At 40.0% G+C, this 20792-nt stretch overlaps 1 protein-coding gene across 2 annotated transcripts in view; it reads right to left on the bottom strand.

The window, feature by feature from the left end:
* The window catches only part of TDP1 (tyrosyl-DNA phosphodiesterase 1), a 119844-nt gene that overhangs the window by 97470 nt on the left and 1582 nt on the right, over window positions 1-20792 (bottom strand). For both annotated transcript variants that reach the window (XM_026651483.2, XM_026651485.2), the window contains exons 2-8: window positions 20065-20621; window positions 18220-18263; window positions 15740-15795; window positions 11573-11669; window positions 9988-10022; window positions 5235-5327; window positions 925-1095 (exon numbers count right to left, since the gene is read on the bottom strand). In XM_026651483.2, coding sequence (XP_026507268.1) covers window positions 925-1095; window positions 5235-5327; window positions 9988-10022; window positions 11573-11669; window positions 15740-15795; window positions 18220-18263; window positions 20065-20617 — 1049 coding nt within the window. In that variant the 5' untranslated portion in view covers window positions 20618-20621. The remainder of the gene's footprint in view (window positions 1-924; window positions 1096-5234; window positions 5328-9987; window positions 10023-11572; window positions 11670-15739; window positions 15796-18219; window positions 18264-20064; window positions 20622-20792) is intronic.

Genomic DNA, 20792 nt, shown 5'->3' with positions numbered 1-20792 from the left:
TAGGATTTGAAGTATTATCAACCAAATAAAAGAGAGGAGATAAAAATGAGTCGGGGACATAAGCCATTTCAAGCAAACTAGCATCCAGAATTGCAAGGTGAGGAACAGAAAGTGGAAGATAGAGTACTTTATTTTATAGACAAAGCCATCATCTTCCATTTAGCATGTAAATCTCAATCTGAATCTAAAAAACTGCACATTAGAGAGAAATTTACACAGACAATTTTCATTTACAAGATTCAACACTGATTTCAATTTAAGTAACTATCAGCATGGCCTGATATATAAGCATTACCAAAATACAGTATACATAAATACAACAGAATTAATAATACAGAGTAGCTGGATTGTATTCAGTGTATTATGTTACTATTGTCCATTTCTGATTGCTAGCCTGATAGCAAATGCCAGACTCTCCATATCATTTCTTTCTTTTCTCCCAAAGTTATATACAGATTTATTCTTTGCTTTTTAGCAGACAGTCTTTTACTATTGCTAATAAAAAATCCCTCTCTAAATTTTTTTGTACAGAAAATGTTTCTCTCTCCTCTAAAGTTGGGTTCTCTGCATTTCCAGCATAGTTTACAGAGGGTCTTCTAGCTTCCTCTTCCCCGCCCACACCCCAGTTGGTGCTTACAAATTCTACATTTAAATAAACTATTTTTCATTTAGTTCTGGGGTCCAGTGGCTCATCCTAAAATTACTATAAAAAGCCAAGGAACTTTGTACCCCTTAACGTACATTAACTGACAATATTAAATTGCATTTCTAGATTAGTTTTTCTGTTTACAATTCTTAAAATCCATATATCAGAAATCTCTTAAATAAAACCCTCCCAACTCTGTATAACCTACATTGAGTGCCTAGCCTCTTAAAAGAGCACAAAGGTATCCACATTAAAAGGTAGCCTGAGATGATACATACCTGGTCTCTGAAAGATCATGCTCTTGGATGATGTCAGCCCATTCCTTGAGAGTAGGGGAATTATAACTCGTCAAATAGTATATTAGGTCAGACTTAAAATTGGTTACAGATTCACCAGCAGAACCAGTGGCTCCATGCGGTAGCCGTGGATATAGGGGGCTTAGCCATATTCTAAAAAAGTAGGAAAGAAACACTAAGGCACTATATTTATTCACGTATTGTATATTACATTATATATATTCTAAGAAAAGTAGATCCAGCAGTCCAATCAGAATGCCAGATAGAAATAGTTTAATTAGGGGATGATTCTAGTCATTTTATTAATTGCTAATAATTACTAATAAAATGGCTTAATCAATTTGTCAAGCATGCACAGTAATCTCAGCTGACTCAGCTCACTCTTCAGATATAAATGGAAGGTTAATTAAGAGCACAATTTATTATTCTGTCAAAACAGAATGGCAAACGTATTATCCATTATAAATTTCTTGGAACACTAGCCTGCAATTACACTCCCTAGGTCACAGACTGTGCACCACTGACTATTTATCCCCATCCCGTAAATCTACAGTGCTACAGATATACAAGTGTTAAATAAATAATAGTCTGAATGCCAGTGTTTGGACTGACTAGTAATACTTGTATCCAGAATTGTCACTATAAATTGAAAATTGCTCTGCTGCAAAATAGATTTATCTACTAATTCATGAAATGACAGAGAGTTAAATGAACCAAAGCTAGAGGGCCTGAAAGGTCTTTATGCTTTGAAGAAATAAGGGGACAATCATTTGTCACTCCAAAATTTCTTTCAGCACAGAAGAAGTGGGGATACAAGAAAGGGGAGTGAGTCACAGTCACCTCCCAAAATCCTTTCTATTATGGAGAAGGGTGCGGATCTGCCACTATCCTCCTTCAAAGGAAGTCAGTAGTGTCCTCTTCAGAAGATTAGGGTATTAGGGTTCTAGATAGAAGACTATTGTTGCTGCCATGAGCCTCCTCACAACCCTAGATCTCCTGTTCAGGGTTCTCCAAAGCCTTATGAAGAGGATGGGAGAGTTTTTTCCTGAGAGTATTAGAAGATCAGACAACTTTTTGAAATTAAAGAGGCACAAGGAAGCTGTTAATGGGGGGAGAGGAAGAAGGGAGTAGGACAGAGGTTACCCTTTTAAAATTATAAATTCTGTGGGGGAGGGACAGTCTTTCCATGTGTTCACGTAGTACAATAGGCCCACCATCCTGATTTGGGGCCTTTGGGCACTACTGCTATATAAATAGTAAGTGGCATTCATAAAGATACAGATGCCGAAAATACCTTGCTGCTGTTGCTTAACCCTGCAGTACGAGTTCTCTCAAGGTTTCCAAAGGCAATTCATGATCATAGAAAGCAAAACATTATGCTGATATTCCAAAATAGTGAGAAATACTACTTTCAAATTCAGGAACAATAAAAATAGTTCTACCATATGTTGGCCGAAAAGACAGCACCTTTGCCATTAGTGATGTAGATGTAGCATAGATCTGCATTTGTGTGAACAGTGGTTTTATCACGTCTAACAATCTACTAGTTGCTTTTTTAACACATTTTCTCTTTTTTTAAAAACACATCTCTTGTCCCTCAGCAAGACTGTCATCCAAAATGTAATTTTCCTTCAGGGAAAGAGATTAGGGAAGATTATTTATAGCCAATTTCAACCACCACTACACAAACCAGAATTAAGCACATACATGTTTTTGTAAGAACAAAAAATCTGGGTCTTATTTTCTTCCCTATGGCAAATGGAAAAGCACCCTTATGAGTTAATCTGCATTCCGGGTAGACTGTAAGCCCACCATCGAGATATCCTTTCCTATTTCACATCACTGTAGCTATAGTAACCAAAGCCTTTGTTAAATTCTCAAAGGATATGTACTGTCTTCCATAATTGAAACATCTACAATCCCAATTGGACCCATCATACTGGGAATCCTGCATGTTGCAACAACTAGATACCAGAGTTAATACACAGAAATTGTGATGGACGAAGTTCTGATAAAGAAGAAATTATTCTTTTTTAAATGATTGAGAAATAGGGAAACTCCCTGGCACATAAATCACTGCTACCCTGCTTCAGGAGTTGAGGCACACTCCCCCTCATATGTTAGGCCCACTCCACTGGCCGTTGCACAATAAGTGAGGTCATGGCCCCTCCTCAGGGGTGAAAGTAACTTAAAGGACTTACTGGTACGCCGGAGTCCTGGGTGGGGGTGTGGCCTCAACCGGAAGGGGCGTGACCTCAACTGGAAGAGGCGGGGCCTTTCAAGATTTAAAAGCCCTGGGGCTCCGGCTGTGGCTGGGAGCCCCAGGGCCTTTAAATCACTCCGGAGCTACCAGCTGCAGAGGTGGCTGGGAGCCCCGGGGGTCCAGCAGCTGCGGAGCTCCGGGCCCTTTAAATCCCCGCATGAGCCCGGCTGCCGGAGCTCCAGTGGCGCTTTAAAGGGCTGGAGCCCTGGGCCCTTTAAATCACCACCATGGAAGCTGGTCCAGTACGGCATGGCGTACTGGCTCTTGCCGGTACGCCATACCGGACCATACCGGCTTACTTTCACCTCTGCCCCTCCTTCTCCCTATCTGTCTGTGCACTGCCAGAGGCACCTGGAGAACAGTCCTTAGGGTCCCCTGCATATACTGACTGTGACACGCCTTTGCACAGAGCAAGCAAGCAAGCAGAGGGGGAGATCTATTCTAGTCTATATACTTTTTTATAGTATGGTGATGAGGGCAATATTTGAGCATTGTCCAATAGTGCATTAAGCATACTCACTATATATGTCACGTTTGTCCTCTCATCCTCTTCCCAAAGGGAGAAGTATACACAGTCAAGTGTCTTGTTTTGGTAGAGGTTTGTTGACTGTTTTGGTTTTTTTAGTTTGTTAAATAAATATACCTATTGCTGTGTGTTTAAATTAGGGAATGCAAAGTCAAAGAAATATGCCCAGCATTTGGAGCAAGAAGTGGCGAGTTTGTGATGATTCTTAGTTCCTGGCAGAATCCATTGCATTGTCTTGGACCACCCCCAGAGAAGGTTCTGTTTCCCCGCACAGATGAGCTTTACTCTTATTGTTGAGAGTTCCCTCCCATACTACTCATCCTATAAGGCCAGCCAGCCATCTTTGATATGTTCTTAATGGTGATGAAATTTTAGTGAAGACATTTAGGGAATTAGTTGCCTCATCTGATATGGGGCTTTTTCAAAACACTAGGCACCTAAATACCTTTGAAAATCAGTTAAACACCTATAGTATTCAAAGAATCAAGTCCTAAGGAAATACAACTATTATCAATCAGTCATCTGGAAGCAACCACAAAGTGTAGTTTTATTCTGAAAAGAGACGCTCTAAAAATGGTATCATGGAATGTTTAATTGTATCTCAGTTGTTTCCAGATCAAATTTGGTCAGTTTACAAGTAAGAACATACAGTAGGCCAAGTATATATTTTTTTTAAACTTGGCTGCCTACATTTAGATGCCTCAATCTGGACATCTAAATACACTTCCCTATTTTCAGAGCAACTGCATCTTTCATGGAAGTCAATGGGGATGCACAAGTTTAGTGCACGTGATAGTCACTTCACTTGTTAGATGCCTAAATGAGGATTTGGGTTGCTAACTTTACACATCCAAATTTTAAAATTTTGACCATAGTTTTTCAAATCCCTCCATATTTGAAAGTCAGCCTGTGTTTTTCTATTCTCATGAATTAACATCAATAAAAGAGTGAGAGTCCAAATCATGTCCCCCGTTATGTGTCCATTGTGATTGCATAGGTAAATCCAGTTTCCCGAAATGCCATTGCAGAGCCACAGTAGTTAGTAAAAGTAAGACAACACCCCTCCAATCACACTACACACGAACACCTAGCAGGCCTTATTTATTTAACAGGAAAAGAGAAGAAAAAAAAAAGTCCATTCCTCATGTTCATTTTTCAAAAAAACAACAAGGAGTCCGGTGGCACCTTAAAGACTAACAGATTTATTTGGGCATAAGCTTTCGTGGGTGAAAAACCTCACTTCTTCAGATGCATGGAGTGAAAGTTACAGATGCAGGTTTTTCACCCACGAAAGCTTATGCCCAAATAAATCTGTTAGTCTTTAAGGTGCCACCAGACTCGTAATCTGTATCCACAAAAACAACAAACACTGCTACCCCCTGATACTTGACTTCATTTTTCAGGTCATCTTCAACACACAATACAGCATGAGACATGTAGCTTCCTTGTTTAACAACTGGTAGGTAGCAAAGCCTCTACTATAACAAAAAAATGGTTGCTTACCCCTGAGTTTTCTGGTCCCAATCATCATCAATAAGATTGGATGTGTGTATCACAACTCGAAGACCTTCTTCGTATAACAACAACATCATTTTCCTTAGAAATAAGTGCACACAATTCATGAAGTATCGTAGTAAGAAAATACAGAGCACAATAAAAATTCAAAAGATTGCTCTATTAAACCCCATTCCTCCAAATCATTTGGATAATTAACTGCACTATGAAGGACTGAAGCCTTTGTAAGGTCTAGGCAGCCTGACTCCTGAGCCTGTCATATAACTGACCTGGAAAATATAAAAAAAAGAGAGAGAGAGAGACCTGGATCCTGCAATATTATTTGAGAGAGAGAGAGAGAGAGAGAGAGAGAAAACACGAACACACACGTATATACATACGCATGCACACACACCCCTGCAGTGAAAACAGAGGTTTACAAGGGACCTCCATCTCTTCCTTAGCATAGTATCATGCAGTCTCTTAACTATTACAGAATATAACTCTAAACTCATGTAGCTGATACCATCTTCAGAAATTTTGCTTTAATCTTTCAACATTAGTGTTCAGCAAACTGGGATTAAAACACCCATTACTGAAAATCGATATTGTAGTTTCACTTGTGCTCATGACATAGTTAAGGCAATGTAGTTAGGGATCTCAACATAATGTAGTTTTGGGAAACTCATACACCAAATTCTTTACCCAGTGTGGCTGGACTATGAAATAAGCATTTTTACATTACAGTTTGTGTCAAAGTCAGCCTAACTTCTGTACCCAAAAAGATAATGGAGCAAATAATTAAGCATTCAATTTATAAACACCTAGAAGATAATAAGGTAATAAGTAACAGCATGGATTTGTCAAGAACAAATTGTGTCAAACCAACCTAATAGCTTTCTTTGACAGGATAACAAGCCTTGTGGATAGGGGGAAGCGGTAGATGTGGTATATCTTGACTTGAGTATAGCTTTTGATACTATCTTGCATGAGCCTCTCATAAACTAAGGAAATACAACCTAGATAGAGCTACACTTACAAAGTTTGTGGACGATACCAAGTTGGGAGGGTTGCAAGTGCTATGGAGAACAGGATTAAAATTCAAAATGATCTGGACAAACTGGAGAAATGGTCTGAAGGACAAATGCAAAGTACTCCACTTAGGAAGGAACAATCAGTTGCACACATACAAAAGGGGAAATGACTGCCTAGGGAGAAGCACTGCAGAAAGGGATCTGGGGGTCACAGTGGATCACAAGCTAAATATAAGTCCACAGTGTAACACCGTTGCAACAAAAGCAAACATCATTCTGGGATGTATTAGCAAGAGTGTTGTAAGCAAGCCACGAAAAGTAATTCTTCCGCTCTACTCCGCGCTGATTAGACATCAACTGAAGTTTTGTGTCCTGTTCTGGACACCACATTTCAGGAAAGATGTGGACAAATTGGAGAAAGTCCAGAGAAAAGCAACAAAAATGATTAAAGGTCTAGAAAACATGACCTATGAGGGAAGATTGAAAAAAACTGGGTTTAGTCTGGAGAGGAGAAGACTGGGAGGGAACATGATAACAGTTTTCAAGTACATAAAAGGTTGTTACAAAGAGAAGAGAGAAAAATTGTTCTCCTTAACCTCTGAGGATAGGATAAAAAGCAATGGGCTTAAATTGCAGCAAGGGCAGTTTAGGTTGGACATTAGGAAAAACTTCCTGTCAGGGTGGTTAAACTCTGACATAAAATTTCCCAGGGAGGTTGTGGAATCTCCATCACTGGAGATTTTTAGAAGCAGGTTAGACAAACACCTGTCAGGGATGGTCTAGATAATAATCATGCCATGAGTGCAGGGGACTGGACTATATGACCTCTCAAGATCCCTTCCAGTCGTACACTTCTATGAAAAAGTCTAATCTTTATAAGAATGATCAACTTAAAGTTAATGGCAGCTGCCAAAAATATTCTTCCAGCAACCTCTAAAACACAGTGGTTGACTCTGTGCAGCCTGAAGCCACAAAAGCAAACCAACAGAAACATACAAAGAAAAGATACACCCCCATGTTACAGTCTTCTCTATTTGTCTTGGAATGAGAAGGGATTTGTTATGTTCCAAGGTCTGCGATTAAAATATTTTCAGTTGCTGGGCCCACAGGAGACCGCAAAGCTTCATCTGCAATGGACTGGGTCTTTTGGGTAATGCACTTTTGAAAGGCAGTCAGAGGATGCACCTTTTAAAAACATTAGGGTCGAATAGAACTATAACATTTAATATGATCATTTAAAACAACTCAAAATACATTGGGGTGAACAAAATAAAATGCCGCATACAGAGAATACTTTAATGAAGATGAGATGTTCATGCTATGCTACACAATTTTATTCATACCATTTAATTAATTATAGACAAAAACATTTGAAGGCTTTTTTCTTTTTTTTTAAAAGGATGATAGTGGAGTGCCAGCTGTGCTATTGTTAAGGTTAAGAACTGCTTTCTGTTTAAATAATTAACAATTTTAAGAATAACCACTCATTCCTGCAGCCTAACTTCTTTGACTCAGGAACCGACAACAGCCTGTCTCATCCAGAAAGAGAAACTGACTGGAACAGTATGACTCTTTTGTTTGTTACAAGTACTTATTTCTTTCCCCCTCTCTTGCTTTCCCCTCCCTGGATAAACAAGAGGAAGGTCAGCTGCAGGCAAATTCATGAGGAAGTTCATTTAAGACATTCATCCTTTCAAACCCACTTTTTAGCTTCATTTCACCTTTTTATAAGTTTCCATGGAAATTTGTAACCAGTTTCAACAGGGCTAGGTGTTGGAATGTCTGAAGTCCAAGAAGTACCTTTTTCTATCTCAAACCCAGAAAGTGTCCAGTGACTAAGGAAGTTTTCTACCTTTGGCTTGCAGGTTGCAAACTCAATACTCTGCTACACCGAGTTGTAAAGAGTCCATTTGTGACACAGTTTTCCCATTTTTCGAAACTCCTATTTGGAGCAGTTACTTAAAAATCCAACCCTTTTGCTCCCAGTTTTGTTTTCTTTTTCTAAAGCAAACCTGTTTGATTCTCCTGGAACTTTTTTCTAAACCAAAGAATAGATAGAAAAAAAAGACATGTCAGCGATGTCCCAAAATTTCACTCTGCAAGAACTTTTTCTGACATGTCTAAAATCTAAGTTGTACAGGAATAAAACATGCCACTGGAAAACAGCAATGATATCAATATGGGGGGAAAGGAGAGGTCCCAAACCATATAGCAGTGGCCTTTCTACTCTGTTAAACTATATGTGATCATGGGACGATGTGTACTGACATAGCATCAAGGATTAAATTCATTCCAGTTCAGATAACCTGTAAACCAGCATAGACACCATTAAACACCAAGTTATTATTGCTTAAGTAGTGCTTAGGGTATTATGGGTACCATCTGCATTCAGATGAATTGCACCATAACTGTTTTGTTTCACTAACAGACAGAAAAGTTCTTAGCTTGTTTTATCAGTAACAATGCAGACAATGTTCAGGTTCCAATCTTGACAGTGTCACAAGTGTCATTTTTCAGCAATAAATCCTGTCAACCACAAGCATACTATAAAATGCAAGTTTCATCTTATATATATACATACACATCATTTAAAACTTGCCAAAGAGACATGAGCTTCCTTTTAAACTTGCTTTTGTAGTGAATGGCCATTAGTCCGGATTTGTAAAGATTTTTAAAGATACATGTTTGTATTGCACCATAAGAAAGAACTGTAACTGCAAAAGTGAGTGCAGCATATTTGAGTGGCCTGGTCTACTGAAATCTGTCCAAGATTGATTACAGAACAGCAGCCTTAATTCCTGGACTATGTGCAAATTTGATTATTTACAGTTTGCTGACTAAGCAATTATCCTTGTAATTTGCAAGTCCCCCTCTCTCTCACTTTCATTTTTTTTTTTAAACAGACAGCGTGTTTTAATCTCCTAGAATAATTTTTTTAAATCAAAGACTAGAAATCCATGACTTATTAAATGAGAAAAAGAACAGGCTAAAAACATTAAGTCTCCTTTATAGAGTTAGCTATGGCTGAGAAATGAAACAAAGCACTGTGACCCTTATAAATAGGGCCCAACCAAATTCGTGATGTGTTTTTCACAGCCATGGACTGTGAAATCTGATCTCCCCCATGATATCTGGCTATTGTAGGAAAGGGGCAGGGCTGGTGGTACCCCAGCTGGGAGTGCCTACCATGTGCCGGGATCCAAGGGACCACCCCCACGTATCCTGTGACCCTCACTTCTGCGCTGCTGCTGGCAGTAACCCTGGCTTTAGAGCTGGGCGCTGCCCAGCTCAGAAGGCAGTGCCGCCGCCAGCAGCAGAGCAGAAGGGTGGCAATCACACAACCCCCCCCACAACCTCCTTTTGGGTCAGGACCCCCATGGTTACAACACCACAACACTGTGAAATTTCAGCTGTAAACATTTGAAACTGACCATTTTTAAAATCCAATGACCATGAAATTGACCAAAATGGACTGTGAATTTGGTAGGGCCCCACTTATAAATATTTGTAAATACCACAGGGAACACTACATAGTTCTTTGAAACTTCAGTCTCTACCAATGTACAGACTAGCCTTTAAGTTCAAAAGCATATCTTTATAACCCAGCTTTCCCACCCTATGAATTGTTCTTTAAAGCATTACAGATAATGCATACATTTTATACAGCAGCCCCAGCATTTTCTATTATCTTTAAAACTGGACTTTCCTGCTTCACAGCAATTACTTACGTGTGGTGAGTTCCAAAGGCAATATCCAGCTTAGCCTAGAACAACAATGAAAATTAGGTAATTATTTCATTAAAAAAAACCAACATCCTGCTACAATTAAAACGAGAAAAGGTTGCAGCTTGCATTTTGCTTCAGTTTACTGCTCTCTAGTGGAGAAATCACAAAATTACAAGACAGCCACTTTTACCCCAAGCACCTGTAGATGCAATCTCCAATTGCTAAAAGTGAATAATCTTTACATATTACACCATTCTTGTGACTGTGAGACATTAGGCCCAAGCTCTTTTTGTATCATAAGAGAGGTGTTTCCAAAGACACTCAAAGTCTTCTGGGGTGTAACAGCTCTGTTGCAGGCAGCTAAAAATAAGGTGTATTTCATGGGGAGAGAGAAGTAAGACATACAGGAAACTACAGATGAAAGGTAATTCTAGATTTCTACACTGTTTATTTACACTGTCCAGGGAGAGGAGGGGCAACACCCTCAGACCACTACTTTGGGAATACAATATTTTAATTTGTTAATCACCGGCATCTAGTAGTTGCAATACCATAGGCCACACCTAATTTACATATTCAAATACATAACCATGTCTTTAGGAGATTTTTTTTTTTTTTTTAAGAAATGGCTTCCTTTTATTTCAGTAATAGGTTGAATACAATGCATGTTTATTGTGGAGGAGTCCACAGAAGTTGTAGGATTTATGATCAGGTACTGAATGACATTATATACAAACAAATCCTCTACTATACAACAACACACTACTAGGAAAATATAGTTGGTGTGGAGCAGTGGTTCCCAAACTTTAACAGCCTGTGAACCCCTTTCACTAGCATGTTAAGTCTCGCGAACCCCCTCTTAAAAATGAATATTTCCAGGGATTTTCTCCTTTACCTGAGTATAAATTATAAAAGCAGTGATCTTGGAAATATAAAATTTGTTTTTATGACATGCTTATTACACACTATTATTAATCATTACAGTATTTTATTACATTATGAAAACAGCAACACTCTTCCAAGATCTCACTTTCGTAGCTTGTATCACTTTGAATAAGTCTATTATAAGACAAGGCTCCTATGTTTCATCAAGGAGTATCAGATGTGAAACAGCATGAAGGTATTTAAGAAGCCAACACAAGAGTTCCTCCTACACAAGCATTCAGTCTTGAGCAGTCCAGGCAAACAGCGCACGTTACAACAAAGCTTAAACTTGTTCTTCATAATAATTTTAAAAACAATACTAGCTGCCTATTTAATTTTAAAAACAGCAAAAAATATTCACCTCCTTTTCCAGGGGCTCCGGGCTGCTGGCCCCATGCTGCCTGGGGTCCCTAGGGACAGCTCTGTCTGCCATTAGGGGATTTTCCCCCCCCCCCGAGACCCCCCTGTAACATTTCGCGAACCTCCAGGGGTTCATGAACCCCAGTTTGGGAACCACTGGTGTGGAGACAAATGGAACTCATATAAAATACCATTTGCCCTACAATATTATGATCTATGCTAGCATAGTCCTTTGTACTACAGTATTCCAGCAGAGGTTACAATATTGTCTTGTCAGAAGAAGGATGAGTTAAGAGTGAATTACCTGGCAAAGGCGAACATTTTCATATGGGTGTGCCTGTGCGTGCAGCTCAGCCTTGGATTCTCGCTTTTCACCATGTACTATTAATAATGGTTTTTTCCTTAAAACAAAATTAAAACGTGATGATTTTAATAAAAATGTTATCAGGTGGGTTAGCAGGTTACCCAGAGGCAGCAATCTACTGTAGCTACTCTTTCACGTAGCTACGATTTCTGGTTCCCGTCTCACACACTCTAGCAAAGAAAGGGAGCTATAATTTGCACTGCCAATCAATAACACCAAGGAATTAGTTTAAAGAAGTGATTAGGATATAAGCTTCTGAGAAAGAGGTGCTACAAACTCAGCTGGAAGAGAAGTGGGAGTGATTTAGAGATCATAAGGGAAACTGTTTCAGAAGGAAGGCTTCCAGCATTGTTGTAGCAGTGCTGGTCCCAGGATCTGAGAGAGACAAGGTGGGTGAAGTAATATCTTCCACTGGACCAACAACAGTTGGTGAAAGTGTCAAGCTTTCGAGCTACACAGAGCTCTGGGTGACCTGAAGAGGCACTCGATGAAAGAGACAAGCTACATGGACTTCTTCTTTAGGTCACCCAGAACTCTCTATAGCTCAAAAGCTTGTCTCTTTCACCAACAGAACTTGGTCCAATAAAACATTGCTCACTTTGTCTCTCTAAAAAGGAAGCAGAAGATGAAATCCTCTGGGAAGATCTTAGGATTCAGAAGTATTGAGAAAGGCTCCCTTAGGCAGTGATCTGCATAGCACTCCTGCTCAAAGTTCACCACAGCATTTTGACAATCCTATTCACTCCCTGATGCTCCACTCCATTGCATTTCTAGTGTGATGGAAACAGCAAAGTGACATTTAGGAGAATGATGCACACATTTTATTTAGAAGCCTACAGCACACAAAGATGAGGATGGAGTGGAATGACAGGGAGATATTAACAATAAATTGGTATTGTGATAGCACCCAGAGGTCTCTATCATTCTCGCTGCCCCCAAATGATGACCAGTCTGAAAAGACAAGAAACAAAGGAGGGGGGAATGAAAAAACAACATACCAACAAAAAAGTCCGTAGGGCAACAGGCACATTTTTTGTTAATTCCTCCCTTTAACTAACTAACTCACTCTCTCTCTCTCTCTCTCTCTCTCTCTCTCTCACACACACACACACACACACACACACACACACACACTTTAAGAAGGAGGAAAACAACAAGCCTGGTTCAAGACCCCCTTCTGCCTAAGGATCAGCTACTTCTCAGGTGAGTGCTCTAACCATTGGACGACAATATATTCTGATACTGGGCTCCCTCAATCTGTCCTGCTGAAGCTTCATTGTTAAAGAGTCATTGGAACAGGGGGACTAGCTCCTGGGTCTCCTACATCCTGGATGAGTGCTCTAACCATGAGGCTAGAGAGTGACTCCTGCTTGCTTGCTTGCTCTCTCTCATTCTCTGGCCCAAATGACTAATTATTTATCCAAAGTGGAAGAGCTTCAAACAGGAAAGAGTGAGGGAGCCCCACATCAGAATAATCCAGCAGTTAGAGCATTCACCTGAGAGGTGACAGATTCCTGTTCAAATCCCTTCTCCCCCTCAGGCCAAGGGAAAACTTGTCTCCCACAGCCCAGGTGCATACCCTCACCACTGGTCTAAAAGTTACAAGGGAAGGAGTGAGTTTCTCCCCGTCCCGGCTTCTTCCAAAAACAGCACAGGAGCCCAACTCAAGGAAAGAGAGTCTAAGTTGAGAATGGCAGAGATACATGCCTCCCTGCAGCCTGGACTTAGGTGTGGCTTAGCACACACCCTCTTGTTGGCATCTGCCATTGGCTAGCTTAGCAGCTCCTTTCCTAGCATATGCTGGGTTTTGTCAATTGCAGTCTAAGATGCCTCTCTCCACATTTATTCTATAGAGAGCTCAGATGCCAAACTCAGGATTTGTGAATCAGTGATTTTATAGGTGCCCAAAAGTTAGGTGCTAAGACACTCAGCATCACAACACTTAACTCCTTTTGTACAACCAGGCCATCCAGTTTTAGGGCTGAATGCTATTCATTTATTTGAGCCTGACTGTTAGTACGTTTCTCCCTGTTAGTTTGTATTTTTTAATCTTTTTACCAGCCACAGGAGTACCTTGTTGTGCAGCACACAGTGAACTTGTGGAACTCCTTACCTGAGGAGGTTGTGAAGGCTAGGACTATAACAGCGTTTAAAAGAGAACTGGATAAATTCATGGTGGTTAAGTCCATTAATGGCTATTAGCCAGGATGGGTAAGGAATGGTGTCCCTAGCCTCTGTTTGTCAGAGGATGGAGATGGATGGCAGGAGAGAGATCACTTGATCATTGCCTGTTAGGTTCACTCCCTCTGGGGCACCTGGCATTGGCCACTGTCGGTAGACAGGATACTGGGCTAGATGGACCTTTGGTCTGACCCGGTACGGCCGTTCTTATGTTCCTGCTTAGACCCTGTGTGTGTGTGTGTGTTAGTTAAAGGGAGGAATTAATAAAAAACGTGCCTGTTGCCACATGGACTATTTTGCTTGTATGTTGTTTTTCACTCCCCCTTCGTTTCTGGTCTGTTCAGACTGCTCATCATTTGGGGCAGCAACTATGCTTGCACAGCACCCACAGAATGACTGGACTCTGACCCCTGGGTACTATCACAATCCCAAATATTGTTACTATCTCCCTGCCACTCCACTCCATCCACAACTGTGTGTGCTGTAAGCGTGACCAGAGTCCTCCTACCAGATCAGGCCCTGCATGTGACTTTAGCATTCAAATGCCTATCTTACCCTGGTTTGTGAATTGTTGTAGGGCTTATAACACAGTATGGAATATGAGTGACCATTTATAACATTATTGATACCAATATTATAAAATTGCAATGAATCGTATATAATATATGCCATGTAAGGTATCAGTAGAAAAGATAGGGTTTGCCAAGTATGATAATCTTGTTTATATGTTTGTATCATCTTTCTATTGTGTGTTATAAATGTGTGATATATCTGTATCTCAAACCTGTGCTGTTTTTCTGGGTCACATTCCCAGATAGATTGGCATCAGCCCATCTAGCCAATTCCATGACCCATGAAGGACAATCAGCTATACAATGAACCCATTAAGAGAAGCCAGGGGCTTCACTTATGAGTCAGCAGGACATGTAGAGACATGCTGGTGACTAGGGGACTTCCACGTGCTGTAAATTTGTATTTGGGACAAAGAAAGTACAAGCCACATGGCAAAAGATATAAAAGGGAAGTTGCATCTTCTCCATTTTGTCTTCAATCCTGCTTCTTACCTCTGCAATTTCTCTACAAACTGAAGCACTGAACAAAGAAAAGGACTGACAGACTCATCCAAGCTTTGCAGTGTTCCAGAGGGACTCTACAAGCCAGCAGACTCATGAATGCTGCTAAGAACCTGATATATGGACTCTGAAGTTTTATGTATGTATCTGATCACTTTGACCATTTAACAACTCTCTTCTTGTTCTTTTATAATAAATTTTTCATTTTAGATACTAAAGGATTGGCTGGCAATGTGGTATTTTGGGTAAGATCCAAACTAATATTGATCCGGTAATGTGGCTGGCCCTTTGGGGATCAGAAGAACATTTTGTATAGTGAGCAGAGTTTTTAAATAACTTCTCACTTTACTGGACCTATGTGCTGACTGGGAGCCAGAGAACTGGAATAAAGGGGGCTGTGTGATTTCTTTTTTTCAGATTCTTGATAACCAGCGTGGGAGATCAGGAGCACAGTTTGTGACTGGTTGGTAAGTCTAACTTCAGTGTTAACCTCCAGGTTTTTTTGCAGCCTGCCCTGACCTTGGCATTTTTAGTGTGGGCTAACCTAGGCACCAGGGGTCAGAGGACTTAGGCAGAAGATAGGCTCCCAGGCACCTAGAGTGAGGCAGCAATGTGCGTGCTCAGAGACAGAAACACAGGCACCTAGAAAACTTTTACAGCAAAAACTGAGGTGCCACATGAGTTCAGCAGGAGTTTTGTGCACTGCAGTGAAGTTGAAACTGGGACTTAAGCACCTAAAACAGGGACCTAGCCACCTAACTCTTTTTGTGCATCCAGGCCTAAGTAATTTTCATACACTAAAACCATTATGATTTTAAAATAGTATTAATAAAGCATCCTTAAAAAGTCATACCTGAATTCCTGTGGATACTGTCTTATGAGCCATTCCACATCTATACAATAGTTAAACTTACAATGGAGAGAAAAGGAAAGGCCAGTTAAAAAAAAAAAAAAAAAAAGGGGGGGGGAAAGAAAAAGACTTCACCAAAGCAGCAACTACAGGGAGAAATATTTTGCACTCAAAATTACTGATGCGTACAGCAGTACTTATTATATTTTAGAGTACATTTCAAGTAGGGCTGGCAAACTATTAAAAAATAGCAATTAATCAAGAGATTAAAAATAATGATGAATCACAGTATTAATCACACTTAAACAATAATAGAATACCAATTTAAAATTATAAATATTTTGGAGTTTTTTCTACATTTTCAAATATATTGATTTCAGTTACAACACAGAATACAACGTGTACAGTGCTCACTTTATATTATTGTTTATTACAAATATTTGCACTGTAAAAAAGAAAAAAGAAATAGTATTTTTCAATTCACCTGTCCACTCAGTCCTATTTCTTGTTCAGCCAATCATTAAGACAAACAAGTTTGTTTACATTTATGGGAGATAATGCTGCTTGCTTCTTATTTACAATGTCACCTGAAAATGAGAACAGGTGTTTGCATGGCACTGTGGTAGCCGGCGTTGCAAGGTATTTACGTGCCAGATATGCTAATCATACATATGCCCCTTTATGCTTCGACTTGTAGGCTCTAAAGTTTTACATTGTTTTGTTTTTGAGTGCAGTTATGTGTAAAAAAATAAATTCTACATTTGTAAGTTGCATTTTCACAACTAAGACTGCACTACAGTACTTGTATAAGGTGAATTGAAAAATACTATTTCTTTTGTTCCACCTTTTTACAGTGGAATATTTGTAATAAAAATATAAAGTGAGCACTGTGTTCTGTGTTGTAATTGAAATCAATATATTTGAAAGCATAGAAAAATCCAAATATATCAAACCGTAATAGAATGCTAATTTAAATTTAACAGTGCAATTAATCGAGACTTTTTTAATCTAGTTAATTTGTTTTGTGTTAATCGCACGCATTAACTGCGATTGACAGCCCTAGTTTCAAGTAATACACAATTTTGTTAAGTTTTCATTTTCATTCATGTTTTCTGAAAAATGTACTACTTATAACAGAGTATGGAATAAATAACATTTATACAATGTAACAAGCAAAATACAATGACTTTGGGAACAATGCAAATATAAGATCTTTGTGGCAGGGCTTATCTTTTTCTTCTGTGTTTGTACAGTTCCTAGCACAATGGGATCCTGTTCATGACTGGGGCTCCTAAATATTGCTACATCAAACAAAACAAACAAAACAATATAACTCCTACAACATCTTGCTCTGCAGATTTGTGAACAGTTTACCCTCACACACAGAAAAGCAGATATAACACTATCCACTTTTCAATGCCTGTCCATTCCCAAAAGATACAGGAAGTTAAGGCCTTGTCTATCCTCGTGGTGGCATATAAGGTATGGGTAACTACACACCACAGTGAAAAGCAGGTTGCATCTCTACAGCAGCGTGTAGCTACACACGGCAGTGAAAGGCTCTGGCAGTGGGGAGGCAGCAGGGAAAGGCTCTGCTGGCAGGCAACCATCGGAGCCCTTCCCTGTGGTGGGCAACTATCGGAGCCCTTCCCCACTGTAAGAGTCTTTCACTGCAGTGGGGAAAGACTCCAGCAGCAGATAGACAGCTGGATACTACTCTGCTAAAAACAGGCTCATGGGAGGCACTGCTTGGGAGCGTAGAGAGCAGCGTAGGGTACATACACAAAAGATCTGGCGTGTCTGTACTCTATTCACCAAGGCAGTACTTCCCCATCTACACTGCTATTGATATCCATGCTTGCTGGGCATGCAGTGTCTGTACTCTAAACGCCACTGAAAGTGAAGACATAGCCTAAGAGGAAGTTTCTTAGGGCTGGTCCACACTTACCCCCCAAATCGAAGTAAGGTACGCAAATTCAGCTACGTGAATAACGTAGCTGAATTCGACATACCTTACTTCAACCTTACCGCGGTTCAGACGCGGTCCACACGCGGCAGGCAGGCTCCCCGTCGACTTCGCGGTACTCCTCTCGCTGAGCTGGAGTACCGCAGTCGACGGGGATCACTTCCTGGTTCGATTTATCGCGTCCAGACCAGACGCGATAAATCGAACTCGGAACTTCGATCCGCAGCCGTCGAACTACCGGGTAAGTGTAGACTAGCCCTTAGAATTAGCCTGAATTTTGAATGAACATTTCACTCAAACATAAAATGTTTCCTTCAGAAAGCATGTGGCTTTTTAAGTATTTTTCCATTTAGATATAACTGGTACAGTGGGAAGGGCCAGATTCTGATATTAGTTACACTGGATGAGTCTGGAGTAGCAGCCTTGAGGTCAATGGAATTATAGCAGCATAAACCATTGAAAGTGAGTTCAACATTTGGAAGGGAAAAAAAACAAAACAGCAAGACCTAAAACTCACCTGAGCAGAAGATACAAGAGTCCCAAAGAGAGGAGACAAAATATCTATTAAAAAAAAAAAAAAAAAAACCACTATTAACCACATCTTTATAAGTAAAATACTCATATACACTTTAGATCTTGTAACAATTTGTTAATTACTATTGCACATGGACCTGGTAAAATGATAGGGAGACTCTCTCATCTAGATTGCTGGCTTAAATGCAGTCCAGACAAGCAGCATCAGCGACTGTTTGTGAAATAATTTGGGGGTGACAATCCAGTTCTCATTGATTGTCTGTCTACAAAAAAAATAGCAAACTTGTTGGCAGAGAGCAATGGAGAATGAGCTACCCTGTCACCTCTGAAGGTGGGCCCCCCAGAACAGGTTTGAAGAATATCAGCAAGGTAACAAAGACATTTGTACTGATATTGTCCATACTATGCTTGTGCTGGACATGAAGGACTTGAGTCTCCTGACAACAATTCAGCATTTTCCACTTCCTTCATTTTTAGGGTGGGAGTGGGGAGAAGCAAATGCAGCTAGAGCACCGAGACAGCCTCTGATCCTGCAACTGGATTCTTATAGGTCAACTCCTACTGAAGTCAATGAGGCCACACAAGAGTCTTAATCCTTCAATAAGGCCCAAGACAGAAGCTTCATATTCTTGTGTACTAGAATTTATAATAGATTGCCCACTGATAATGCATAAACAAAATCTGAATGTTTAAAGCACTGAAAGATTTACTTCAAAATATAATCACATACATGCTTTCCCAAAATATTATCAGATGAAATATTTTAAGACTCTTCCCACAAAACCTGGTTTTGCAGATTAAATGCACAAAAACTATCCCCTAGTTCAGGGCTCAAGCAAGCAAGATGCAGAACACTTCTGAGAAAGGATGAAAGCCCTCAAGTCCCACTGAACTCAAAGAGATGTGAGAATCCTCAGCATCTTGATTTACTCCTGTAAAATCTTGCAGTAAGGATCCCTCAGACAACACATCAGCACTTTGGGCATACAACACTGGTGAGAATATTGGCTAAAGAACCAACTACACCCTGAGGCATGACTCTCTCCACTTAATTTCATTGTACACAAGTACAGGGCTACAAATATGTACACTCATATTGGTACAAGCACTTCCATGTTGCTAAAGGTCAGCCCACAAATCTCATACAGAAATAAATGCACACTGTCTGACTATTTTAATTTGTAATTCATCAGATTTCTATTTAATTAAATGCACACAGACTGTTAGTGTAACATTACTGCTGAAGTTCAAGATGTACTAAATATGTATTAAGAAATATGAAGTTATTTTTTGCACATCAGCTGTAACTGGCCTATTTATCTGGTATGGCATCTCTGAAGTGTCAATACTCCACACAGAAGGAGTTATTCAACCTTGGGTTGAACTCAGATTTCCAGTAATTTCTAGGACTGCCGATCCGAGTGCTTTAAAAATTCAGCAATAATCGCAAGTTTTGAGGGGTGTGTAATTTAGCACCTAGGAAATGCACTTTATTCCAGGGAGCCTCCAATGGTGGGAGCTCCTATAGGACCCTAATAATGAATTAAAATCCTTCTCCCTCAGCAGAACCCCAGAAGGCAGCAATGCAAGCACCATGCAACCTCTCAGGTAGATGCTTCCAGTGACACACAAGGGTGCACTCTAACCCAGAGGCTGTATTGGGAACTGGTACCAAAGGGTTATGGCCATAAAACACAGCTTATACCATCCATATATCACATACTTCCAAAAGAGGGATAACTGAATTTCATGACACATACACAAGAACACTTTCTTTAATACTCCCATTCTACTTGAAACACTGTTTCTGTAGGAATTAAACACTTACCTTTTATGTGAAGTGCTCCAGAGTTGTACTTAGACTTAATACCTTTGACTTTAGTGACAAAGAATCTGAAAGGGTTCCCTCCATTCAACAAATCCCAAGTGTCCTGGCCTTCATTTGCTACCTTATAATGTTTTTCTGGCTTTTGGCTCACTGGGAGCTCGTTATCTTCAAATCTACGTGAAGGCTGCTTTTTAGGTGCACTATATTTCTCCTCTTTGACTGCTTCCTTTTGTGCATGCTGTGGCTGGCCTTCAGATTCAGGCTCCTCATCACTACTTGAAAGGCACCAACCTAAACCTTCTTGGGAAGTTCTCTGGATTTTTGCTGGTGAAATTTCTATAGAAAAACTTCTATCATTAAATTTCACAGGGGAGGCTTTTCTCTTGTGACCAACTTTTCTGGCCTCTGAACATGGGTACTGTGATCCACTAGTTTTGCCATGTCCACTGTGAGACAATGAAGATGTAGATGGCTTTTCAGCATCATTATTTTCTTCTGTACTTTCATCACTGCTAGATACCGTCCATTTCCCATGCTCACTTTCTTGAGACATGTTTCTGCAAAAAATAAATAAACAAATAAACAAACAAACAAACACACCACAAAAACTGTGCTTTATGCCTACTGTACTTCTCACACAGGCATTTTCCTTGACAGAGCTTATTTACTCATTCACCATCCTGAACTTTCACCCTGACTTTGAGATTTTCTTATTTAAGGGGTCATCC

Source organism: Terrapene carolina, unplaced genomic scaffold (assembly GCF_002925995.2).
Source record: "Terrapene carolina triunguis isolate 2854851 unplaced genomic scaffold, T_m_triunguis-2.0 Scaffold96, whole genome shotgun sequence".
NCBI lineage: Eukaryota > Metazoa > Chordata > Testudines > Emydidae > Terrapene > Terrapene triunguis.
This window is presented reverse-complemented; position numbering and strand designations above follow the sequence as displayed.